General features: G+C 40.4%; 1 protein-coding gene across 1 annotated transcript in view; it reads left to right on the top strand.

The window, feature by feature from the left end:
- Positions 1-20,339: 20,339 nt before the first annotated feature.
- AR (androgen receptor) overlaps positions 20,340-27,599 on the top strand; it is a 659,717-nt gene continuing 652,457 nt past the window's right edge. The window contains exon 1 of the mRNA XM_044057107.1: positions 20,340-22,439. Within this exon, the coding sequence (XP_043913042.1) occupies positions 20,956-22,439 (1,484 nt within the window). The 5' untranslated portion in view covers positions 20,340-20,955. The remainder of the gene's footprint in view (positions 22,440-27,599) is intronic.

Here is a 27,599-nt window from a genome sequence, read left to right as displayed (position 1 = left end):
CGTGCTACGGATCCACCCATCATTCCCTTGCATATGGGCCTGTCTTCCATCATCTGGTCCCAGGGACAGCCTGCGTCTGCGCCCCAGCTAATTCCTGTAGAGGAGCATGACCCCGTTGGTGAGCCCTCCTCGGACAGTCCCGCCGAGGAGGTCCCACACAAACGAAAGTGTAAAAGGAGGCACTTGAACTCCCCTGAGTGCCTCACGGAAGACACTGACTTGGAGGAAGGGGAAGGTTCCCCCAGGTCACCCCCCGAGGACATCTCCTTTGGAGACATTATGGAGATGCTGTGCATTAGAGGGGGGTGGTCAGCCCAGAAGCCTTCCTCGGATGAGTCAGTGTTTCTGGAGGCATTTGACACAGGCCCGTCTACCTCTTGGGTGTCCCCTCCTGCCGACCCCCCTGGTAGACCTAATTACTACCAGGGCATGGAAGGAGCCAGACACTGTGGAGCCAATCCCTAGGAGACTCGATAAAATTCTTAGTACCCCCACAGACAAGCCAGCATGGAGTAAAGGTTCCCCGGTAGATGCCATGGTGGTGGCGGCTGCCACCAAGAAGGAACTGGCGCAGGAAAGTTCCTCGGTCCATCCTCCCAACAAGGATTCTCGGACGATGGACCACATTGGAAAGTGGATGTTTGCTTCAACCACCTTTTCCATAAGGGTGCTAAATTACTTGGCACACGTCATTAGGCTTCAGCAAGAGCTTATAAAAGAGTACACTAGGTCTCCCCCGGAGTCCATGGCGGCCGAGGACAAACAAACTTTCTCGGCTCGCATGGCCACTCTAAAATCGATATCCAACACTTCTATGCGGCTTCGCTCCCATGCCACGGAGGGGGTGGCTAGAGCCAGTGGAGCAGGTATCGCCTTGCGGCATCACGCCTGGATCCGACTTTGCGACTTTGCTTAACCCTTCAAGGTGTCCTTTGTGAATGCTCCTTTTGATGGTTCTACGCTGTTTGGCAAGACCATCCACGATACGCTACTCCAGAGCGAGAAAGATGGGAAGACGCTGTCTGCTGTCAGAATCCGCTTCTCGGCTCCTCAAAGGTCCTTCTCCAGGAACCAGAGTGGACAAAAGAAGATGTAGTTCTGGAAGTCTCAGCAATCCCATCCCGCTCCGGATCCTTCATCCTTCAGAGGCAGGGGAGGACAAGGTGGATGCCGGCACAGAGGCAGAGGGGGGCCGAAGAATTTCGAGTCGAGGGAACCTTTCTCCGACCGACCCACACAGCAACCCTGAGGGGTTGCCCAACTGCTCCTCTCTGGAGGCAGTCGGGGGGGCGTTTCACGGAACATCTAGCACATTGGGTGTCCATCACTACAGATCGCTGTGTGCTCCAAATAATATACAGAGGTTACTCTATCCCCTTCATAAATCTTCCCCCTCGATTGAGGCGCCTCCCCAATGTCCCACCCAATCAGAGGGAGGCTACGGCTTCAGAAATAAAGAAGCTGCTAGAAAAAAAGGCCATCCAGCACATCCCCCCAGGACAGTCTAGTTCGGGCAATTACTCCAGGTTCTTTTTGGTGCCAAAAAAGATGGGGGACTTAAGACCAATTCTCGACCTGTCAACTTTGATCCTGTTCATTGCCAAGGAGAAATTCCAGATGGTCACTCTGCAATCTCTTCTCTCCCTCCTGCAGGAGAATGACTGGATGTGCTCCATAGACATCAAGGATGCGTACTACCACATTCTCATGGACAGGCGATCCAGGAGGTTTCTCCGCGTTCAGCTGGGGGTCAGTCATTATCAGCTCAGGGTCCTCCCATTTGGCCTCACCACAGCCCCCAGGGTGTTCACCAAGGTCATGGCAGTTGTAGCAGCCCCCCTGAGACTTCAGGGAATTCAGGTCTTTCCGTAACTGGACGACTGGCTCCTCGCCGCCCCCACCAGGCATCTACTGTGTTCAGCCAGGGATTGTTTCGTACTCTTGGCCCATCAGTTGGGGATCACCATAAATTACAGAAAATTGTCTCTTCACCCTATTCAGGTCCTGGATTTCATAGGGGCCAGAATAGACACACTTCAGTCCGAGGCCTTTTTGACAGCAGACAGGCTCCTCACCTTAACACTCCATATATTAGTGCTTTTACAGTCTCCGGCCCCACCCGCGGAATTAGTCCTGAGAGCCCTAGGGTCCAGGGCAGCAGCCATCAGCCTTTCACCTCTAGCCTGTTTGAACATGAGGGCTCTTCAATGGACCTTACAGGTCCAGTGGTCCATCCTTCTACATCCGTTGGATTCCCCAATTCCCCTCAGCAGAGTTTGTGGGGACTCCCTTCTTTGGTGGCTTCATTCCCGAGAGCTTTGGGAAGGGAGACCATTTTTAATGCCTCAACCCCAAGCCACGGCGACCACGGATGCTTCTCGCCTGGGGTGGTTGGGGCATTGAATGGGCAGAACTGTTCAAGGCACTTGGACCCCAATAGAAACCGTTCTGCATATCAATGTTCTGGAGATGAGGGCGGTGCTTCTAGCGTTGCAAGCTCTCCAGGCCCTTCTTCCTCCGGGGACTATTGCAATTCAGACAGACAACATGGCTGTGGTCTGGTACATCAAAAAACAGGGGGGACCAGGCCTTACCCTCTTTGTCGAGAGGCCATTAGAGTTTGGGAGTGGGCGATATCCACCAACCGTTTTCTGATAGTAATGCACATTCCGGGTCTGTCCAACATTCTAGCGGACAAGCTGAATCGAACTATCCTCTCGCCTTACGAGTGGTCTCTGAACCCCTTAATAGCGAAACAGATCTTCCTCAGATGGGGTCAACCTTGCTGCAATCTCTTTGCGTCACCTTCCAACACAGAGTGCAATGAGTTTTTTGCTCTAATTACCCCACCAGGGGAGAGCCCCAGAGATGCTCTAGTTCATGCTTGGCCATCAGGTCTTCTTTATGCTTATCCTCCTCTCCCGCTAATGACAAAATTACTGCAGAAAGCTTGTCGGTTGGGGAGGAAGCTGATCCTCATAGCCCCATTCTGGCCTCATAAGACCTGGTTCCTGTACCTACGGTCTCACCTCATAGCTCCTCCTTGGATCTTGGATCCCATTCCGGATCTGATTTCTCACCCTTCGGAATTGAAAACTCCAAATCTGGACGACCTCAAGCTTATGGGTTGGTTGATCCGGTTCCATTAGTGGCTAGGACTCCCAGTATCTCGTCTCCTGTTAAATCTATCCTGGTGGTGGCACATAAGCCTTCTACCAGGAAGATCTACAACAGTAAATGGAAGCGGTTTTCCATCTGGGCCCAATATAGGGATTTGGACCCATTTACAGCTCCCATTCCAGCAGTACTTGAATTTCTGTCACACATTTTCCATCAAGGGGCCAGTTCTTCTATTGTGAAGGTTTAGATGGCAGCCATTTCTCACTTCCACATTGGGGACAATCTTGGGCCCTTGGCTTCCACTAAGATCTGTAAGACTTTCTTGAAGGGCACTTTTCTTTTATCTGAACTTCAGGCCCTTTGTACTAAACCCCCGTATCTGGTCTTCCATAAGGACAGAGTATTTCTCAGGACTAATCCTTCCTTCTTACCTAAAGTGGCTTCTGAGGCTAATATCAACCAATCCATTAATTTGCCTGTTTTCTTCCCCAACTATCAGAACAAAGGGGAATACAGACTGCACTTGTTAGATGTGCATAGACAATTGTGATTTTACTTGCACAGGACGGCTGCTTTTCGCAAGTCGGAGTAGCTTTTCATTTCATTTGCTAAGCCATCCTTTGGTAAACCAGTTACGAAGGTGACTCTAGCTAGATGGATATCCCACTGCATCTTGCTTACATACAATGTTTCTGGTCGGCCGGAGCCCTTGGGGGTTCATGCTCACTCTACCCGCTCTATGGCTACCTCTGCAGCATTTTGGTCAAGAGTTCCCTTAGATGACATCTGTCATGTGGCTACTTGGGCTTCTTCTCATACCTTCATCTCGCACTATAAACTAGATCTGATATCCAGAGGGAGGGCAGCCTTTGGCTCTGCAGTGCTCTGGAATATTCTTCCTTGAGGACCTCCCACGTTTTTTGGTAGCTGAGGACTCTGTCCCACAGGTTGCTGATCAAATGAAGTTAACTACTTCAGATAAAGAAGTTATGTACTCACCATAACGTTACATCTGAGTAGGTAACTTCATTTGTCAGCAACCGACCCCCCCCCCACTCCTTCCCCCTAACCTGTTTTGTATCCGGATGGTAGAATGTCTTTGTTCTGTTATGCAACGGGTTAGGATTTTTCAGGTATTGTTTGTCTGGATGTTGTTTGATAATTCGGCAAACTCGATCTGAGGACTGGAGGGAGGTAGCAGGGTGTTATGGGTAAGGGGGAGGAGCTGAGAGCTCAGATCTCTAGCTTGGAAAGCTGCCGGCTCAGATCCAGGATGGATCTGATACCCACAGGTTGCTGACAAATGAAGTTACCTACTCAGATGGAACGTTATGGTGAGTACATAACTTCTTTTTTCCAAAGGTTCAGTAAACATTGTTTGCAGTAGTTCTGTTTTATGCTGTCCTCCATTGATGATATTTCTACATTCATCTCCAAGCTATGATTGTAAAAGACATAAGGATATATTCAGTGGTAATGTTAAGGCTGCCAGACAGTAGTAATAACCACAGAACTGAGGAACTGCAGGAATATTACATACACACAATATCAGAAAGTACAGTTATCATGTAAAGACACACTCTGAATATAGAAAATGATACATATTTAGATAAGCGCTTATTACCTGTTGTTGGAGTAATAAAGGACTATTTTATTCTCCCTTGGTGACTTGGAACTATTCTTTGGTTTACACAGTCGGTTCAGTTATTTTTGGTGTGACTAAATGTTTATAGCCTACCAAAATTCTCCTGTCAGATTTTTTGAAAACTGTTATGTGTTCAGGCCATCTTGGAATCAAACATAAGCCACCCCCAAACTAATTAGTAAAAGCTAGTCCACCTATCGATGGAACTTGAATTTGGCTTTTATTGTCCCTTTTATTGTCCCTGAATGACCATTACCTTTGAAAGCATTCAGTCAGTGCTGTGATTAAAAAAAAGTAAGGTAGATTGTGGTCTGGAGGCCACCACCTACAGTTAGAGCTGATCGTGAAGAAATACTGGCAATGCACTGTTCATTCCTCTGATGGCTACTCTCAAGGCCAGACAAAGATGTGCTGCATCATCTGAGATGTAGATAAGTAACTATTAACTCCTCAACTAAAGGTAAAATCAGCAAGATTAATGCTATGAATTTGATGCAATAATGGTGAAGATCCTGCAAGAAGAATTTCCTGTACAGAGTACTTATTTACCTCCATTTCTGGCAAAGTAACCTTTAAAACCGAGAAATGTAAGTAGGCTCCATGATATAGTGGGATGGTAGTCCTGATACCTAAGGCGTCAGTCAGGAATGTCTGTTTGGAGGGAATGTCAGTAGGACAAGTGCTACCACTTTTGATTGATGAAGATTGGGAGGGTGCGACAAGCAGTACTACAGATGACTACTGTAACTGCAACAAATGCAGAACTCCATGAATGCTGCACATCCTAGGCCTGGGGATCTGAATTAGTGGTAGGACATAAAATAAAAAAATAGTTCCTCTCCAGCCATTAACACATGGTAAGGTACATGGGAACAGTAGGCTTTGAGTAGCTGGAGATTGAGCAGTGGTGCCAGAAGCAGTTGATGGCCAGATGTTGGACGGAAGCCATCAGTTTACTTAAAAAAAATGTTGACAATAAACCTGAAAGGATAAACATTTTGTAAGTGACTTGCTGTCCACAAGCAATAAAGTCTGTCCTGTCAATTTGTTGAACCCACTGAGTATTGCCATAGTCATCATTTTTTGGAAAACTAGGGGCAAAACAAAGTTCTTAAGAAATACGAGCTCTAGCTTGAAATATGGAGATAGTCGAATGGCATACAACTGGGCTCATATGGACCAGGGACTTGCGTGGCTACAACCATACATAGCCCATGTGCTTTGAATGGGGTACTTAGGCCCACAGGCCTACTTATTTTCCTTTTGAGTCTCTTTTAAACATGTTTACAGAGGTTGGAAATATGCATTTGAAAAGAAAAAAAAGACACTGTTGCTAATTCTCACTTATTTACAAATGTTTATTGCTTACCAATAAATATTGCTAACATACCTGGAAAAGAATGACTCAGAGCAGAGGACCTTTAAACCACATAACTACAGGCCGGATTCATAAAGGTCATCACAAAGCGTTCACTTTCTGAATTCAAGAACAGTCTTACCACAATGCTTGTGTTGTCTACTCACTCAGAAAGGTTATACTAAGTATATGCATACCCTTTATGTATCTAGCCTTAAATATTACTTTTAAATACTTCAGGCTTGTTTTTATATTGTCACTAAAATCCCACATCCTTTTAGCTTTGAGAAAGAACCAAAAATGATAGGGTGTCTGGTCAGATACATTCCGAACGGGCATTGTTTCCCAAAGGGTATGACTATGCATTTTTGGTAACTTCAGGCCATGGCTCTGGCACCAGTTATCCATTTCTGTGAGGCCTTTCTGGAGGATATCTGTGTCAGAACTTCAAAAGTAGATGCTGAACAAGAGTGACCCAGACTGACATCTTGTGATGTATGGGTTTACATTCAAGCTGATGAGGGCTGTATGGACTGCCTTTCCCTCATCAATGGCTTGGTGACTGTCTAGAGGCAGGATCTGCCTTTGACAGTTCCATTATGATCCTCTCCATGGCTTTGCAGATAAGGCTTGTCAGGTGAGGCTAAGATTAACTTACCTTTCAAGGATTTTGCTCTATCTTGGTAATGTTTACCACTGGCTCAGGTCTTATTTCCTTATACTGGTAATTTGCACAGCAACAGACAGTACAAACCACTTCAAATACTAATAAAATATAATTTCAATCAGCCTGCTATTATCTTTTAATAAAACTGAAGTTATAATGCAACTGAAAACTAGCTTATATTTTATTTTTTTCAGCATGGGTCTGATAAAGTATTCCTGAATAAAAATCAATTTGTTTTCAGCTTCATTCACCATAATATCATTTGCCCAGCACAGGCTTGTGCCTAACTTCACTTCTGAAGTTTATATTTAGACACCCCTTTTTTATTTCATCTCTGTTACAAATTCAGCCAGTGTCTACCAGTCTAAACTATTTCCATATAAACAGTTGCCATTCCTACAACAGTTCAGTTTTCTCCTACCTTTGTAAAAACAGATCTTGTGTCTGTCCTTGAAATACTGCTCTGTGCCTTCAAGCAAAAGCAGGCACTAATAACTCTAAATCAATCAGAATTTTTATTAAACTAAAAGCTGGTAGCTGTTCAGTTGCTGTGTCATTTATTGTTTATGCAATTAAGCTATTAGGTTTTAGTCCCAGATTCAGCTAAATCTCCACTGGTGTGTGTTAAAATACAGGCCACGTGAAATGTATAAAAAGGATAAGTAAATAACCTTAGAATCTTTTTTACTCTCAAGTCTTGATTTTTTCATTCTTCCTCACTGTCTGCTTCATCTAATGCCTGCTGACATGAAACGCATGGACCTCAGATTTGGACCTGTTTATTTTCAATACATTTTTTTTCCAAAATAATACATTTCTCATGGAAGCTAATGAAAACCTGACAACATGGTTTGGTGATAGGTCTGAGTTATTCTAGATTTGCTTAACTTAAAAAAAGAAAATATTACATATTTTACCTCTTTCTGATCATTGTTTTTTTTTAAGTTTAGCAAACTCTAACGTGTTGCTGACTTACACAAGCAATTTATACATTAAGCTATTGCTGCTTTTGTCTAAGAAAATTCTCATATTTTTCTAAGTCTGGGCTGAGCAGCAGTTTTATAACACCTGTAGTCTTTAATTACAAGACAATGAAATGGAAGCTAACCATGACCTTTAAGCACTTATTTTCTGTTTTAAACAGCAGCCTTTATATCTAACTATATGCCCTACTATTGACATGGCCCTTGTATGCACACACATGCAATGTTAGGCATGCTCATACATCCCTCCATACTAATAATCTGATTGCAAATGACATCATGACAACCATGCCATGCAACCCAATTGCATCCCCTTGTAATGTGCATCTTAATGGAGGCATATGTTAGGGGGGTTCTAAAAAGTTATATGGGGGAGGGTTGTTAGTTAACTGTTGACTTCTGCCTGTAAGAGACGTGAAAGTCAGCCTGGGGATGAATTTATGATTACCTATCCAATGTTAGGGGATGTTTCTTGTTATCCTCTGTCTATACTTGTTATCCTCTGTCTATAAGAGACACGGGGCCAGCTTGGGGATGACTTTGTGATTTCCCATCCAATGGTCAAGGTTACATTTGAATAGGGTTAAGGACGGAATCTGTTTCACATGGATGGTGAAAAAACACACGAGCACATAAACTGCACTTCCCCACACCTGCTAGAGTAATTAAAGCACAGGCAGAGGCCTGAAATATAAAACTGACTTTCATGGATGACTGCCAAGAGTATATTCTACCTTGTTCCATTCATTTTATTATTTTTTTTTTATTCCTGATAGACTCTGTTGACGTCTTTCTGGCAAATTACCTCACTACAGCAAGAAATGTATGTTAAATGCTTAACTGCTACTGCCTGTACCTGCAATGTTGCAAAGAGAGACATGCTTTGCTACCTTATGGCCACTGTTCTCACACCTGAGCATAAAGCTTACATCACTTTGTCACCAAAGATGCTTCTTTACATTTTGACTTACCCAGGCATGTTAATCAAAGCTTTAGAAAAGCAAGGCCATACTTACTGCTTTGACTGCATCATTTTCTCTTCTTCTGGAATTCCAATGGCTCTATCTCAACTCTTTGTCCCTCCCTTTGTCTATGACTGTCTCTTTGTGCTAGACATTCAATCATTTGATATCCTATGTTTAACAGAGACTTGTCTCAAACCAGTAACAAAGGACAATGAAATTATCCCACCTGACTATAATATCTTAAGATTAGACCATACAGCCAAAAAGGGTGGAGGGGTAGCAATTCTATACAAATCTAAATTACATGTCACTTCTTTAGATGTAAAACTACCTTTTGATAGTAATGCTGAAATCCTCATCTCTAAACTACAGATCAATGCTAGTAGATCTTTGTACATTATATGCTCCTACCTACCTCCAGGCAATAACATTAACATCCTAGAAAATATCCTTTGTTGGCTTTCTACATCCTTCCCACAAGAAACCATTCTACTTGGTGATCTTAATATAGATTGGAATTGCTGTACCTCATCCAAACCTACAACCCATATCAACCTTTATGGATTATCCCAAATAATTACCAGTCCAACCAGAATCCATAAACCCAGTAGCAGAGAAAGTATCTTAGACTGGATCTATTAAATAGCCATACTCTCTCTTATAAAGCAGGTACCTTTCCTGATGATATTAGTGACCACTCCCTTACTTACATAATCAGACAAAGAACCTTTATTCCCAACCAGACTCTCTTTAAAATTGCCCGGAACAAAAAAAGATTTCAATCCAGCAAGCTTCCAACCTGAACTTCAAGCCTGTGACTGGTCACCCTTAAAACTACTCCCTCTTGAGCAAGCAGTAACATATTTTAACACTAAATTTTACAAATCCTGGAATACCATGCCCCTACTCACTCTATAAGAACTAGAAGTAAAGCTGCTCCATGGCTCACTAAAGACACTAGGCAGAAAATCTTATTGAGAAATAAAATCTGGTCTAAATGGAGAAACTCTAAAATCCCAACAGATCATCAAAAATTTAAAGAGCTGAGAAATGCCACTAAAAGATCAATAATTGTTGATAAAAAAACTTCTACTTTAAACTCCAGGAAAATCATCAACAAAAAACACAAACTTACTGGTTAGGTATAAATAGACTTCTATACCCAGGCCATTCCAAGACACCAACCCCATCAGGTCTCTCCCTTAACAGTCCCAGCCAGATTGCTGATGCTTTCAACACCTTTTTTACTGAAACTGTTCAATCTCTAGCAAACTCCTTACCTACTGTTAGCTCAACTCTCCCATCCTCATTACCTAGAATACCCCCACCTTTCATTTAAAACCAGTTCCTACATCCCTTATCCATGCCTTACTCCACAAACTTAAACCATGTACCCCCTCAGCTGATCTCCTACCAGCTGAATACCTGCAAACTGCAGCAAAAGTACTTGCCTATCCCATTTCCATCCTAATTAATAGAACCATTACTGAAGGCACCATTCCATCTCTCTGGAAAATCTCTCACATTATCCCACTTCACAAGGGTGGTAACTCAACCGAACTCTCTAACTTTCACCCCATAGCCTTACTCTCTCCTTTAGCTAAAATTATGGAAAATGCATCCACCAGCAACTACTTAATCACCTTCACCAAAATGACCTACTAGCTGACTGCCAGCATGGTTTTAGGCCCTGCCATAGTACCACCACTGCTCTCTTATCCTTCTCTGACTGCATTAGCAAACATCATAATAACAACATGCTTTCCTCTGCACTCTTTATTGACCTCTCTAAAGCCTTTGACGTGGTTAACCATCAGACACTTCTAAACATACTCAAATTACTCTCTCTTGACACACAGGCACTAAAATGGTTCAAGTCCTACTTAGAAAATAGACATCAAACTCTGTACCCTTTACAGGATAAAACCTTTCCTTACCCCAGAAGCTAGAACTACCATTGCCCATACCCATCTGAGCTCTACACTCCTCTATGCCTCCCCCATCTTTACTAATCTTTCCAAAAGCAACCTTAACAAATTGGCAACCTCCTATAACAACATTGCCAGATTTGCCAATGGCTCCCCATTTCGAACTCACCATTGCCAAAATCTTAAACAGCTAGGATGGCTAGAACTACAAAACCAGCTACAATCTCAACTTATTATCACCTATAAGACTTTGTATCATCCAGGTAATACTCCTATTCTATATGGCCTCATCACCCCCTACAAAAATCTTACTACCCTTCGCTCAGCAGATAAATTACTAGTATCCATTCAAAAATCTTACAACAAAGCAGGTGATTCTCTTTTCTCTAATTCTGTGGGGAAAACCTGGAATAGGCTTCCCAGCAAACTAACATCTCTTACATCATTACCACTCTTCAAAAAGCAACTAAAAATACTTCTTAAATCTCAATGGCTATGCCCATGTACTAATCCAGACTAACACCCCCCCCCCCCCGTTTATCCTTACTGCTTTTCCTTCCTCCTAACACCCTTACATTTTGATAGTAAGCCTCCTTACTTTGATATCTAGTCTTGCCTCTTCAGGTAACTACCACAGAATACATATTTCTGTAGTAATCAACTTGCTGATACCACGTTTTCACTTTGTATATATACTAACTTCATGTTGTTTTTGTTACTTTGAGCGTTACTTTTAAAAACAACCTTAATTATTAGTTTGAATCTGTTATTTTTCCTAGTCTTCTATATAATTGTCAAGCCTCTCCTATGTAAATATGTTTCTTGTAATACTGCATTGTTTTTTGTAAACCTTGTACTGAAGATCGTGATGTTTAATCTCTATTGACAATGTAGTTCATTTTTTTATATCTCTTTTGAATTAATAGTGTAACTGGAGCTTATCTCCCCGGGCCTCTACTGAAAATGGACATGTATCCAGTTGGACTAGCCCGGTCAACAAATGTAAAATAAATAAAATAAAAATAAAATAAATTGTCCCCCTCTCTGACCTGCTTATCTGCTCTGCATCTGAAGTCATTTTGCTGTCACCTGTACTGTTCAATTTCCCCAGGCACTTGCAGTGAAACTCATAGTAGCACTGTATTTTTTTTCTCTGAACCACTGCTTGCAGAGAAGTACTTACAAACATGTTTCTAGGTGAACATGTGGTTCCTAAATGCCACTGAATACATCTGTGCCACTCACCTACTAGTAGGTATTTCTTTGTCCCCCATTTAGTCTTCTTCCATTCATCATGCCTGCTGCTCACCATTGCTGGTGGGTAACGTAATAAAGCACAGGTCTTACATTTGTCAACAACCACATGCTCTACCTGCAAACTTGTCCTCGTCCCATGTTAATATATCTTTACTGAGTATGGACTCAAAGAAGTGACCGAGATATGTAGAAAGCTGAGCTGCTGCCAACAAAACAGCAAGAAATATCTTTGCGTGATATTTTGCATGTATTAAAAGTATAAAAGGAAGCACACGTATGAAATGACAGTTATCATGACAGAGAAGATACTGTTCAAATAAGAACATGTATACACTCTCATTTCTTGCCATTTGTTATTTAGCTATTTGCACATGCATTACTTGAGTACATCTGGCATCTTAATTTCAAATCCATCTCTGCATTTTATTCAGGATCACTATATTTTCTCAGTGTAACACAGTGGACCAGTTACTGTACATTTTGAGTGTATAGGTACTACAGTAAAAGGTGTAGTTTAACAGTCCCATTTAAGGTTCACACAACCAGGGAAAAGTGTTATGAATTGCTGTACAGAAGCCAGTAGCAGCTCTTGCGCTGGAGTACTGGGGAGGTCATATAATTACTGCAGCTTACTAGTGCTGTTACACCACAGAACCCCAGACGAGCTCCTGTCCAGGAACTGTGAATCACAAGTCACTGAATGAAGTGTCTGGTCTATGTGATTACAGATATAAAGCTCCAAATATAGTCCAAGTGACCCAATTTGGTTTGTGGCTAGGACACTTGATAATGCAGGCAGGAGAGGGTGTGTGTGCCCATTGGGGGTGGAAGGAGTGTATTGCCTGGAAGCACAGTTGTTTCAGAGAGATTTACCTGGTGAAGTCTGGAGAAACACCATGTGGTGCCTCATTCTGGTGGGCAGTGCATCCTGTTGATGAAGACCACTTGCAGAAATGACAGGTAGCAAATTGTTGACACCCATTGCATGTTCTACCCATTGGTTGTCACTGGTTGGGCACAGACGATAAGGCTTACAGGGACAAAAACCCAAATCTCCCTGTTGACGACCTTAATGATAGCCTTTCCTGTCTGACCCTCACCTCAGTGATAGGGAATAAACAGGATGACTTGCAATTAGGCAAACAGCAAGGAGCAACAACTCCCAAAAGAAAGTGAATGAAGATAGGAACAATTGATGGGGTCCCATGAATGTTTGTGGGGCTCTGCCTGATTATAAAGCTCCAAGCCTTGAGCAAATATCAAGCTTAATTTTGAAGCCTTGAAGCTGTGATTTGTTAAACATTTCATTAATTATCTAATCCCCCAACTACCACAGCCTGCAAATTGCACTAGGTTTTATCTTAACTTGACCCTGAATATATAAAACAGGTATTGTAAAATTAATAAATCAATCAGTAAATATAGCAATTATTTAATAATAGTGAAACTATGCAACTTTATATGCGTACACTGAGGTTATTTACTTCTGTATCGTTTGCATTAAATGTAATGCTTTAATAGCAGAGGTTAAAACTGCTGTCTTACAGCTATTGCTTTTCTGTGTCATTTCCTTGATGGAGTGTCTTTTATGTGGCGTGTAAGCATCTTCGTTGAGTCTGTTTGGGTTTTTCTCTGGGTCTTTTCTTTCCTCCACACATAGTCGGCTTTAAGCATCAGTGAACCCTGCAGTCACTGGGGCCTCCTGTTCCTGGAGGTCCCCCAACCACAGTAAGTTATCTTATCCTGATATATTGTAACATGTCTGTTAAGCCAACAAAAGCTAGTACAGCAATTTTGCATACTTAATGAACCAGGTGGGTAATAATTCTTATTTATAGCACCTTTAAAAGTCAAAGATATTTCTGGTTATAGTAACAATGTTTTATTAAAAATTCAAAGATATTTCTGGTTATAGTAACAGTGCTTTATCAAGTAACAGGCATCACAATTCCACTAAATATTTTACCACTGACATAGGTCCCAAGGCTTAGTTGAACCCTACCGTTGGACAATTTCTACACTAAAACTAACCACATACCCAGCTTTAGGTCCTGAAATACTTGTGGTTGCAGGGGGGCCCCCTTAATCATCCTAGACTGGGGGGGGTGCAAATGTTGCTGTAAGTTGGGGAAAAAAAGAACAAAATGTATTAATTTCTTGATTATGCTCTTTAACCTGAACAGGGCTGTGATATGACCCTGTTAGGATAAAGCTGATAATGAACTTGAACAAGGTAAGCACTAGCGATTAGCAGCCTAGCATGACCGATCTCAGTGCGAACTTTGGATTTTAAGAAGAGCTGATATTTCTGATCATCTGGGATGGTTTTCTGCTTCAGAGAGTTTTATAAATACTGCAGAACACCAGATACTATAACTCTCAACTTCCTTCCTTAACAATTCAGTGCAATGCCAACATTAATAGCAGAATAAAGGCTCAGAATTAGGAACACATTTTAAATATTACTCTAATTCACTTAAGTTAATACAATAACACCTTTTGCATCAACATGTATTTTTGGATAATAAGTATAAAACTCTGATGTCTGGACTTATTCACTGTTTCTAATTCAGAATGATTTACCAGCAAACCAAACTTTTTACGAAGGACAAAGCAAAAGTATGAGCAAAACCAGCGAAGATCTGTGAAACCAGGGACAGTGACAGGTCTGTGAAACCAGGGACAGTGACAGGTATGTGAAACCAGGGACAGTGACAGGTATGTGAAACCAGGGACAGTGACAGGTCTATGAAACCAGGGACAGTGACAGGTACGCATTACAATCATGGACAGTGACAGGTATGTGAAACCAGGGACAGTGACAGGTCTGTGAAACCAGGGACAGTGACAGGTCTATGAAACCAGGGACAGTGACAGGTACGCATTACAATCATGGACAGTGACAGGTATGTGAAACCAGGGACAGTGACAGGTCTGTGAAACCAGGGACAGTGACAGGTACTCATTACAATCATGGACAGTGACAGGTCTGTGAAACCAGGGACAGTGACAGGTCTGTGAAACCAGGGACAGTGACAGGTACGCATTACAATCATGGACAGTGACAGGTATGTGAAACCAGGGACAGTGACAGGTCTGTGAAACCAGGGACAGTGACAGGTCTATGAAACCAGGGACAGTGACAGGTACGCATTACAATCATGGACAGTGACAGGTATGTGAAACCAGGGACAGTGACAGGTCTGTGAAACCAGGGACAGTGACAGGTACGCATTACAATCAGGGACAGTGACAGGTCTGTGAAACCAGGGACAGTGACAGGTCTGTAAAATCAGGGACAGTGACAGGTATGTGAAACCACGGACAGTGGTCTGTGAAACCAGGGACAGTGACAGGTATGCATTACAATCAGGGACAGTGACAGGTCTGTGAAACCAGGGACAGTGACAGGTCTGTGAAATCAGGGACAGTGACAGGTATACATTACAATCAGGGACAGTGACAGGTCTGTGAAACCAGGGACAGTGACAGGTACGCATTACTCCTCAGTGAGGGGAAATAAAAGTGACTTACCCCTGCTGCTGTATGATGACTGTTAAAATGTAGTCTCTGATCTGGTGTGGCAGTATTACAGTTGCACAATGTATTGCTATTTGCTGAAATAAGTACAAAACTAGTGTTGCTACAGCTTATGTTGGTGTGTGTGTGTGTGTGTGTGTGTGTGTGTGTGTGTGTGTGTGTGTGTTTGTGTGCGTGTGCATGTGTGTGTGTGTGTGTGTGTGTGTGTGTGTGTGTGTGTGTGTGTATGTGTGTGTGTGTAATAATATCACTTATTTGTATCTGTGCACACACCCAATAATGCCAAGACACATTCATTATTCTTCTGGGTATCTGTAAAAAAATGTGCCTAACAAGTAATTAAATTTCAAAAGTAAGGCATAAAATATATCACAGAACATTCAGACACTTAGATCCTCTCGGTGTCTGGTGGCTCCCACTCCCCAGATTGTATGATGGCTACAGGGGGCTCACTTACTCATCCTTGACTCTGTGGGGCCCCCACAAAAGCTGTTGCTGGCTAGAGAAAAAGTTTATCAATTTTCTGATTCTGCTCTTTAACCTGAACAGTGCCGTGATATGACCCTTTTAAGATAAAGCTGATAATAGCCTGTGTTTTCAACTGCACCCATTCTAAAACCAGCCTTGCTCAGATGTGTGTGTACAGAAAGCTGCTGTAGGTTACAGGGTCCTGAGGATTGTGTGATTATTACTTTTTTTCATTTTCATCACAGTCAAACCTTAGAAATGTGCACATGATGTCATTACAGCTTGTATCTCTAAGCTGAGGACAGTATGGTCATTGATTTTTTTTTTTTTTTTACTTTTACAGACCTTTGAGGTATACTAAGAAAGTTACTATAGCTTGTGTAGGGGTGGTGTACTGTATAGCAGCAACAAATTAGAATATATTACTGTAATCATTATTTGTTCCACTTTCCTCACAATCACAGATTAGGCACATATACATGTGGCTGCCTTTGAGGGTTAGAGGTTTGGAGTGAGGAGGCATAATATGTATATGTATATCAGCAGTCACTTGAAATATATTATTTGAGCTATTCCTTAAACGGTTATTACTGTGCTGTCTTAGTCGGGAAAGGTGTGTTGAAAGAATGCAAGGAAAACTAAAGCTGAACAACACTGAATTTCTTTCCTGAATTATAATTTCTGTTCAAGCCATTATTGGATGAAAAGGTTGTGTAAAAAGAAAAAAAAAAGACTTTAAAATGCACTTCACCAGATAAAGAAAGTTACGGCTTCCTGAAAAAGCTGAAGAGTAAGGCAAAATGTGAGAAAAGGCAGAAAAAAGTAATGTGCATGTGGTATGGGGAGCCCAAAAGGGGGGGATCAGAGGAGAGGACTGGAGTGTGTGTGCGTGTGTGTGTGTGTGTGTGTGTGTGTGTGTGTGTGTGTGTGTGTGTGTTGGGGGTGCTGAAACAGTAGGTCTAGGGCACCATTTCACTGAAGTCCACATCTGTACATAGAGTTGCTGTAATGTATCATTGTTGCAGCTAAATGCCAATAACTGTAACTGCCCCTTTGTGAGATAGGCCAACATAGTGCGGTACATAGCTGGTCTGTTTGTGTGTATACTAGTCCTGTAACATGAACTAAAAGGCTGCAAAGGAGGGGTAGCAGTGACAGGGTGATACTGAGACTGGAAATGTCTACAGGGTCCCCAACTTGACATTTGCTGGGGGCCCCCAAAATGCTAAGACCGGCCCTGCTCTACAGCACAAAGGTACTGAAAGGCAAGCTGGCAATTTTTAAAATTGTGTGTTGGTGTATAAGTGCAATTGGACTGGAAACGCATGAATGGGTTCATAAGTGTATACTAAGCTAACAAGCATAGGTGTCTTTTTAAGTCTATCCCTTCATCCCAAATGGGTCTTACAAGTCTAGTAACACTAAGATTATTTTAGGGGGCATATGTAGGCTGGAGATTGGTGGTCAAGCATTTGCAGGCTAGGTTTGTCCATTAGGGAAATAGGTACCAGACCAATGGTGAATTTCTGATTACCCATCCACTGGTCCAAATTATGCCTGAACTGGGTTAGAGAAGAACTCTGCTTCACATGAATAGGAAGCCTCCCCCAACATGTCCTATTTATGTTGCAAGCAAGGTCTCAAGTCCATAGATTGGGTAATTATTATGCTATTTGTTTTGAGCATATGTAGAAGGTTCGTCAGAGCAGGATCCAAGGATGCCTTATATTCTAGGTATAGATCACCCCTCAACAGTTTGTAGGAGACTGAATACAGGCATAGGGCTTTGAGGCAATCCATGTAGGCAGTACAGACGTGGTTTTCTCTTTTACTGATTTACACCCAGTACCACTGGAATAGGTTCCACAACCTCCCCCGCAGCCCTTAAAGGGCTAAAACAGATACTGGAAAATGATATAATAACAATAAACATATTAATTACTAATAAGAGTAAAAATAAACAGATTGAAACACATGCAAATACTACTATTTAATTTCATAACCTTTGCATTACATTAATTATTTCTTTGTTTATTTAAAGTATTCTCTAGCACCACAAGTTATAATGCAGAAGGAGTGAACATTCACTCATTAAAAGAGATGGAAGGCACTGAAAAAAAATATATTGTTTTCTTCTTTTCTAAAAGAAACAACGAAAAGATCCAATTCATTTTTATGCAATACTCAGAGAAACGTTTGAAAATATTTTTCTTCTTTTAAAATATCAGACAAATTTGCTATTTCTAAGTTTTTGAGTGCGAGGCATATCTGTTAAGATCAAGGCCCCTCTGTGAAAAAAAGTGCAAAATGATAATGGGATAACCATAAATTTATAAAAAAAGTCATTCGTTAATCTGCAGGTCCCATACTTTCTGTGTAATTAGTATTTTGTTTAAAAAAAAAAAATATATATATATATATATATATATATATATATATATATATATATATATATATATATATATATATATATATATATATATACTCACAGCGAGCACATAAACAAACCGTAAAGCCAATATGAAAAATTAGATTTGACATGACAAAAGCAACATTCAACGCAAGTATAAAAACAGATCAAAAGTGCTTAAAAAGTGCACGTTAAAATGTCAACTAGTTAAACTAGGCATAAAGTTACACTCACAGTTTATTGGCTGACTTTCAATGATAGCGAATTTAGCGATAAGAATCAAAGGTAGAGAAAACAAACAAAAACACGACGATGATCCCACCCCAAGACTAACTCCTTCAACTCTCTGCTGTTTAAATATATCTAAAACAAGTGGAAAACAAAAACTAAAAGCCCTATTTCTAATAAGTTCTGCTTCTAACACCCTTAAAAGAGACCAAATTCGAACATTTTCTATGGAAACACATTTTGCAGGGCAGACCTTAGCCACAGCCAGCACAAAACACCGAACTTTAATTTTCTTAAAATAACAGTTCATGACTGTAGTTTCTGATGTTTCGTATAATATTAAGGTGTTTCAGATACAGAATGATGTTTTATGCAATTATTAGAGAGAACTTGGAAAACTTTTATCCTAAAATTTCAGAACATTTAACATTTTGCAGGTTGCAAATACCCAAACAGTGACCGCCCTGAGAGTAAAGAGAGACAGGTGGGTAGCACAACCAACAAATGTTAAGGACTAAATGCATTTTGCTTGCTATGTACTCACTAGTATCTCTTTTCACGGTACTTTTAACTCTAAACTGAAGACTTGTAAAACATGTTCAAACATAAAACTTAATTCCTTTAGCAAAATTACCACTTAACATGTTGTTTAACCTGCCTTGGTTCAACTAAGAATCTTAGTCATAATGTTAAAATTTGTAACTGTCAAGTACTGCAGTTATAAGTGTTAAGAAAATTATAGCATGTGTAGGTTATTAAACTTTATAGTTTTAATTCACCACGAAACTAAAGTCCATTCAGTACACTTTAGTAAGGGCAATTTCTAACTTCTTAGAATTTTAAACAGAAATCGCAAGCTAATAGTTTTATAACCGCACTTTTTATCATTTCGAGATATTTAAAAAGATGACATATTATAAACGCATAAAATGTAAACAGAAGTCTCATGTTATTCTTTTTTATAATTGTGTGTAATCTTCTTGTTATAAGTTTTGAGAGATTTAGCACAGATGACATCATACAAACGTGTTCGCGGCTGTAAAGAATTAGGAGTTTGAGGATTATTACTATTATTTGTGTCATATGTTAATTTAGGTCTTGAAGAGATTGTATAGTGCCAGCCCAAGTCCAAAAAGGCAATGGGTGTTTTTTTCACCCCTGCACCACGTCGCAAGCGCAATTTTTTGTGTGACGCCGTCTGCAGAATGTATTGAAATATGGTAAAGTATAATAAATAAAAGTGGCATGTTCCAGAAATGCAAGATGCAGCACCAATTGTATTTCTTCTGTCTGTTTTGCCTGGATGAAATTGAAGTAGGGAAGATACACTTTTTAGCTATAAGTCTGTTTTTCTTCAAGTTATGGGTGTACACTTTTAAGTTTATATGTCTGCTTCTCTCACTGAGCCATATAAACGCAGCCCATGCAACTATTATTTTCATATAACTAAGCAGAACTCGGTTTCATAATACAACATTTGCTGCACTGCTCTTGCAAGTTGCAGCAGATGTAAAATGATGGAACAGCAACTGTAGGTTGCAATGATGCACATGCCGGGAGATATAGCGTGCTTTGGGGATAATAGTAAATAATTTCCTTTTGAGTGTGTGCATCTCCCTTATATATTGTCTTTTTTAACAGACTTTGACAATTGGTAACACAAACCCAGTGACGTTAATCTGCATAAAAAAAACACCCCGAACCGACTCCTATAAGTGCACCAACTCCAGCAACGTGCAGCAAAGTAGCTCCGCCCCGATAGAGAACACGTAGAGAAATAGAAATGCTCGAGTGTCCTTAAGCAGAAGGGTGACAGATTCTTCGAATGCGTTGCTTGGCACAAATACTAATTTTCCTTGCATTTTTTCCTTCTAAAAAGACGACTTAAGGCTGATAGAAAGACTAGCACGTCGCGTATACGACACGTTTGACTGGTAGCTGGACTTTTTTCCTGTGTTACGTTAAAGGACTGCCTGCCATTAAGGGAGAATGGGAACTTTGGACTGTCTTAGCGTACTGGCGCTGTGCTTGGTAGCTACGTTTTCTTGCGCCAGGGTACTATAGGCATACCCATGAGCTGTGGTCAGCTAAACTTTTGAGACTCTGACTATAGAAGTTGAAAGAAAAACATCAGTAAGCATGAAGGTTTATGTCGCTGCCTAGCTTGTATTGAGGTTTAAGAAAATTCGTTAATAACTCGGCGACATTTCGTCAACAGAGCTGCAGTTGTTGAGCCATACGTACATTTAAGTGTGTTTGCGCAAGGGTTTTCTGCTACTGCTAACAGCTCCTAATAAAGGTGTACTGATTTATATAACACTGAGCACCCGTCGAAATTGGCCATCCAAGAAAGCCGTCCCTCCTCGGTAACATTTCGATCTCATGGTATGGATATCCAGGGAGGAGTATGCACCGGAGTTCCGCGAAAAGCATTAGGAGGCGCGTTTGAGAACGTCTATTACGGCGCGTTACACGACCCTATGAGTGTTCCACAAATAGAATCAATGCATCACTTTATGGGAGACTCGAACCACATCAACACCTTCCAGTACAAAGAGTGTCAAGATGGCACAAATGGACGGTCCGTCATACAGTCTGGGGCCCCGCTGCACACGATCTACAGAGGTCCGTCTTCACAAGGAAGCACTTCGTGCGAGTTACAGGGCGAACTCAGCAGTCCGGATAGCAGTGACTCGTTGAGACTTTGTGCAACTGCTGCCCCGTGCAGGACGTCACAATTGCAGGGCTCGTGGCCCTTCGCGCTCTTGTGCTCTGCAGCTGGCAGCCTGCAGCCAGGGCTTGCCAGCAGAAGCAAAGGGAGCTCGCCTGAAGAAGGTTTTGCGCAAAGACTATCCTGCGCTGTCCCTGGAGAAGAAATGGGTGGCAGAAGAGAAGAAAGGGAGACTTTTTGCAGTTTGACTAATAGAGAAGGCTGTTCCCCAGTGTCTGAAACAGCCAAGGAGCTCTGCAAAGCTGTATCCGCCTCTATGGGACTGAGCACGGAGTTAAGCGAGGTGAGCGAGTCTAGCCAGGTGGGCCGAATGTTTGGCTCGGTTACCACAACGAATGAGGTCCCTGAAAGCAGTGAAGCTGGGCAGTGTTCTCCACTCACTAGTTATCTGTGTCAGAGTGGTTGTACAGTTTTTGGAGAAGGGGCACAGAACAGTTCCATGGTAGCCGTTGAACGTTTCCCGGTACTGGCACAGTGTCGTCATACACTTGGCAGGTCAGGCCAGGCAGGCTTTGACACAAGGACAGAAGGCAAGAATGATATAGAGCGGGTTGGAGTCATTAAAAGCATAGAATACGGAGAAACAGGGACCGAGATAAATAGGAACCAAGAAAAACGGGACAGACTCCAAGATGCAGTATCCACGGAGCTGGAGGACTATGAGAAAGATAATAGTGTAGCCATCCAGTCAGAGAGCACAACATTCACGCCATTGTACAGACGCGCATCCTATGGAGAGAGTGCTTCCACATACTTCAGGGACAAACATTTGCATACACCAATAAATCTGCCATCTCAGTACCAGATCAAATCTGAAGCCAACAGTGGAATGAATTCTGGCCAGCCTCTGGGGTCGTACTGCAGGTACTCGGACCATGTCCCATCTCAGTCCTTTGGCTCATATCAGATGCCCTGGCACAACCCACTGTATCAAGAGGATGGGAACACTTGTACTGCCTTTAGCAGTGGCACAACTTTTGGATACAGGAAAATGAACAGACTGACAGCAGCTGGGCAAGATGGGCCAAGTACTTCTGAAGTGTGGTATCCCAATGAGCTGTTGGGACGTTTGCAGTATCCAGCAACAGGCTGTATCAAAACAGAGAACTGGAGGGATGGCTATCCATGTGGAGAATTCAGGTACTGGATATGTAATATACTTTGTCAGTGAGCATGTGTATGTGTTTAATAGAAAAGGCACATGGTTTATGTAGCTTTAAGATACTGGTGATACAGGCTTATTATTCCATTTTAACATTCAGACAGAAATACGGCCTGATTAAGGGAGATCTGAATACATTTGAAAATGTGCTTTGATCCAGGGTGGAGTAAGCAAGACTTTATTAGTTATTGAAGGGATTAAACAATCTAAATTGTACAAAACCTGTAAGTGAACATATGCCAACCCTTATTCACACCTTTCAGTCACATAGTACAGGTTGGGTGTATGTCATATAGGAGCCATACTAAGGCTGCCTGAAAATAGTACTTGGTTTTGATGTAGTAAGCAGCTATCTGTTTTAATGTAGTCTTTACTTAAACAGCATGCTTGACTGATTATTTTTTGAAATCATGGCTTAATCAGATTAAGGTATCTTCTAATGTAGTGTTGACCATTTTCATATGCCTTCACTATTTTTATTCCAAACAGTGCTTGAACAAATATAAAGCACTGCAGAGTACAGAAGTACCACAATCTTTTCAAATCATTTGTAGCAAATGTATTCAGGAGATGATTATGTTAAACAAAACAGATGACACGCTTCAGGTGTGCTCTGAGCAGGAGGCAAAGACAAAGGCCAAAAACTTCATCACAGAAGATACGCTAGTTTATCTTAAAATATCCATTCAGATACATAGGAAATAAAATATGCATGCATATATACAGCCTGCTAAATGTCATCAGTGTGTAGCACTCAGATTAGTAATATGATTTTTTGGGGGTGGGGTAGTTCAGTGATAAAGTTTACTGCTGCCTTTTGTGTTAGAATAGTTCAATTTGGCTACATGTATAAATCAGTAGTACTTAATATCTGAATAGTTGTGGTTCTGCTCGGCTTTCTTACTGTGATTTCATACTATGTCCACCTAATAATGTACTTTTTTTAACGAACAGATTACTAATTAGCCTGACAACGTGCAAAATTAAGCAGATTTGCCTTTTTACACAACAGTCCAACGTCCACACTGATAGCAGATGTTCGAGTATGGCGGCTTGAGCTTTTTTTTTTTTTTTTTTTGCTCAGCATATTAGATATGGCACTGTAAAGGGAATCAGCATTAAGAAGCGTTAAATAGTCTAAGACCAGCTGAAATCAACATACGGCATTAATGCAGAATAATTAGTAGCTGAAAATATGATTAGATAGCTACCCTCAGACTTGGCAAAATATGTTGCAGCAGAAATGGTGATGCATTTACATGGTGGCTAGAGAAAATAGACCACTCCAGAATGCACTGCAGGGGGGCATGTTGCATTACAAAAAAAAAAAAAAACATGAGAACTGTCTGTCTAGTCCTTTAGCCTCTCAGAGAAGGTTGTGACCTTTTGACAGTCTGCAAATAAAATTGTACTGTGTTCAGAAGCAATGCTAACATGCGTACGTATGTATTTTGTATTCTATGTACTTTCTAAGGAGTGTTTCTGGATAAAGGAATTCAAAGTTTCACTCTGTGAAACAGATCTTGTGTCACTAAAATACTTTTATACCCTTTCAGAAAGTTGCGTGGGAGTATGATGGCATATGAGCACTGGTTTAAGCATCCATCCTGTTTGATGACCAGTACAGTATCTAGAACTCTACCAAGCAGAAGCATTATCTAGAAATAGCAGTCCTTTCGAAGACACTGTTCTAAAGGGTAGTGTCGCAGATATACTTTTTAGGTTTTGCTATTCCTTTTCCATTCATGCTTCACTGCACTAGACTTGATTTTGAACCCACATATTTGACACATAGTGGCACTTTGTGATTGCTAAGTTACAGAGTGTCTTGCCTTTTTTATATTCTGCAACAGACTGTGTATTTATTTGATCCTTGTGACTTTTGAGGACATTGTGATGCTGTGATGTGAATTTGCATTTTATAGTATTTTATTGTTTTGTTAATGTTTGTATAGTGCTACTTAAATATTTTAGTAGTTTGTTTCACTTTTATAATATTCATTTAGCATGCACTTTAGTTTTTTCCCTAATTTCCATATATTATTTGCTTTTATGAATTTTATTTATTTTGTAAAGTGCTTTAAGAGTAAATACCGGAAAAATAGTTAATTTTACTGTTTGCTATAACTACCTTTTGTTGGAAAATTTTATCTAGAGATTGTCACTTGTGTGCGAAGGATTTTCTTGTATTTGTCTCTTGAATCCCACTCCCTAGTCTTATATTAATCTTATTAATGTAGTTGTTTGTTTGCTTTGTAAGCTCTTTTAAGTGTTAATGTGTGTTTTTATAGATGTTCTGGGATTTTTTGCCCACAAACTTGTGAACACTTACGGAAAGAGTCCTAATTCTGTATATAACCTTGGTTAATAGTACATACTAGCCAGATACTGCATAATATTGCTTTTATTTCCTGGAGTGCAATTTGTTCTGTAAATTATCCTCCCAGTAAACCAGCAGCTAGTGCATTACTTGCAAAAAAGGGTTAATATGAGCATGTCTTGACACTCAGTCACTATCCTGCTTGCTGTAGTTTACACAAGTTAGAAATCTCCATAATTACATGTCAGCCTACACAAGATGCTACGGTACTAATATGTCTTCAAGGATACTAAAACAACATGTCAGAAGACCATGTTGTGGAATCAGGTGTTGCATTCATGAAACATTTCTTTGATGAAAAAAAGTATGGTTTAACTAATACTGAGACTTGGTAATACACCTGTTCCATTGGGCTTAGCAGAAACACAACCACATCATACACCTGTTCCATGGGGTTTAGCTCGCAGCCTGCAGCAGAAATTTAAGGAGGATGTATGTAGTGCTACGGAACTTTGAAAACCGGCTGCAGAGTCAGTACTTTGCTTTTGTTAACTATCAGTTTCACCCAGGTTTGCTGATGGTTACATACTTGCACCTTTGGCATCCTCTTGCTCAGGAGTGAACTCCACAGCTGGGCATTTTCCATTTAAGCAGTAATACAGCTGCTTCTGCAGCCTAGCAGTATTTTTCAGTGGCATTATATATGGGCTGAATAACATAAATGTCAGTGACCCCTGTTGTATCCCTGTGGGCAGGGAAGTATACCTGAAAAATTTACTACTGGGCCTTCTTAGCTCCTTAGACATTTCTGCTTTTCCCACATTTATTCTTGTGAGTTATCCATTTTTTTACAGTTTTTTTTCCTGTTTTATACTTAACTAGAGAACAGCTCATTGTTTCCTGTCATCATTATTTACAGTATCATCAAAAATATTTTATTTATATACAGATACTTGCCGCTTTAAAAATACGGTTTAATTTGTTGGCTTCAGATATTTGTATGCATCAACATTTAAGTTTGCTTATTTGATATATAAAATCTACAGTTACAGATATTTATTTTAAGCATTTTTTCTACAACCCTAATAAATTTGTAGCTGCAGCTGAGTATGACATTAGAATGGTTTATCCAGGAATGTAGATGGATGGCTGAAGGGTATGGTGAAAAGGTCTGTGAGAGCAAAGGATGCAAACTTCATTGAGTAATCAACCACCTATTAAATTTAGTTTTACCAAAAGTGTGATATTGAATAGTATACTGTGTATTATATCAGTATGGTGCATCACTGACTACGATATTAAATAGTGTACTGTGTATTATGTCAGTATATTGTATCACTGACTACGATATTACATAGTGTACTGTGTATTATGTCAGTATACTGTATCACTGACTACGATATTACATAGTGTACTGTGTATTATGTTAGTATACTGTATCACTGAGTACGATATTAAATAGTGTACTGTGTATTATGTCAGTATACTGTATCACTGACTACGATATTACATAGTGTACTGTGTATTATGCCAGTATGGTGCATCACTGAGTACAATATTAAATAGTGTACTGTGTATTATGTCAGTATACTGTATCACTGACTATGATATTACATAGTGTACTGTGTATTATGTTAGTATACTGTATCACTGAGTACGATATTAAATAGTGTACTGTGTATTATGTCAGTATACTGTATCACTGACTACGATATTACATAGTGTACTGTGTATTATGTCAGTATACTGTATCACTGACTACGATATTACATAGTGTACTGTGTATTATGTTAGTATACTGTATCACTGAGTACGATATTAAATAGTGTACTGTGTATTATGTCAGTATACTGTATCACTGACTACGATATTACATAGTGTACTGTGTATTATGTCAGTATACTGTATCACTGACTACGATATTACATAGTGTACTGTGTATTATGTCAGTATACCGTATCACTGACTACGATATTACATAGTGTACTGTGTATTATGTCAGTATATTGTATCACTGAATATGATATTACATAGTGTACTGTGTATTATGTCAGTATAATGTATCACTGACTACGATATTACATAGTGTACTGTGTATTATGCCAGTATGGTGCATCACTGAGTACAATATTACATAGTGTACTGTGTATTATGTCAATATACTGTATCACTGAGTACAATATTAAATAAGCGTACTCTTTGTTATGTCAGTATACTGTATCACTGAGTACAATATTAAATAGTGTACTGTGTATTATGTCAGTATACTGTATCACTGACTACAATATTAAATAGTGTACTGTGTATTATGTCAGTATTGTGCATCACTGACTATGATATTACATAGTGTACTGTGTATTATGTTAGTATACTGTATCACTGAGTACGATATTAAATAGTGTACTGTGTATTATGTCAGTATATTGTATCACTGACTATGATATTACATAGTGTACTGTGTATTATGTCAGTATACTGTATCACTGACTACGATATTACATAGTGTACTGTGTATTATGTCAGTATAATGTATCACTGACTACGATATTACATAGTGTACTGTGTATTATGTAAGTATGGTGCATCACTGACTACGATATTACATAGTGTACTATGTATTATGTCAGTATGGTGCATCACTGACTACAGTATTACATAGTGTACTGTGTATTATGTCAGTATACTGTATCACTGACTACGATATTAAATAGTGTACTGTGTATTATGTCAGTATATTGTATCACTGACTATGATATTACATAGTGTACTGTGTATTATGTCAGTATGGTGCATCACTGAGTACGATATTACATAGTGT

Source organism: Protopterus annectens, chromosome 15.part0, assembly GCF_019279795.1.
Source record: "Protopterus annectens isolate FY-2018-M chromosome 15.part0, PAN1.0, whole genome shotgun sequence".
In the NCBI taxonomy this organism is placed as follows: domain Eukaryota; kingdom Metazoa; phylum Chordata; order Ceratodontiformes; family Protopteridae; genus Protopterus; species Protopterus annectens.
This window is presented reverse-complemented; position numbering and strand designations above follow the sequence as displayed.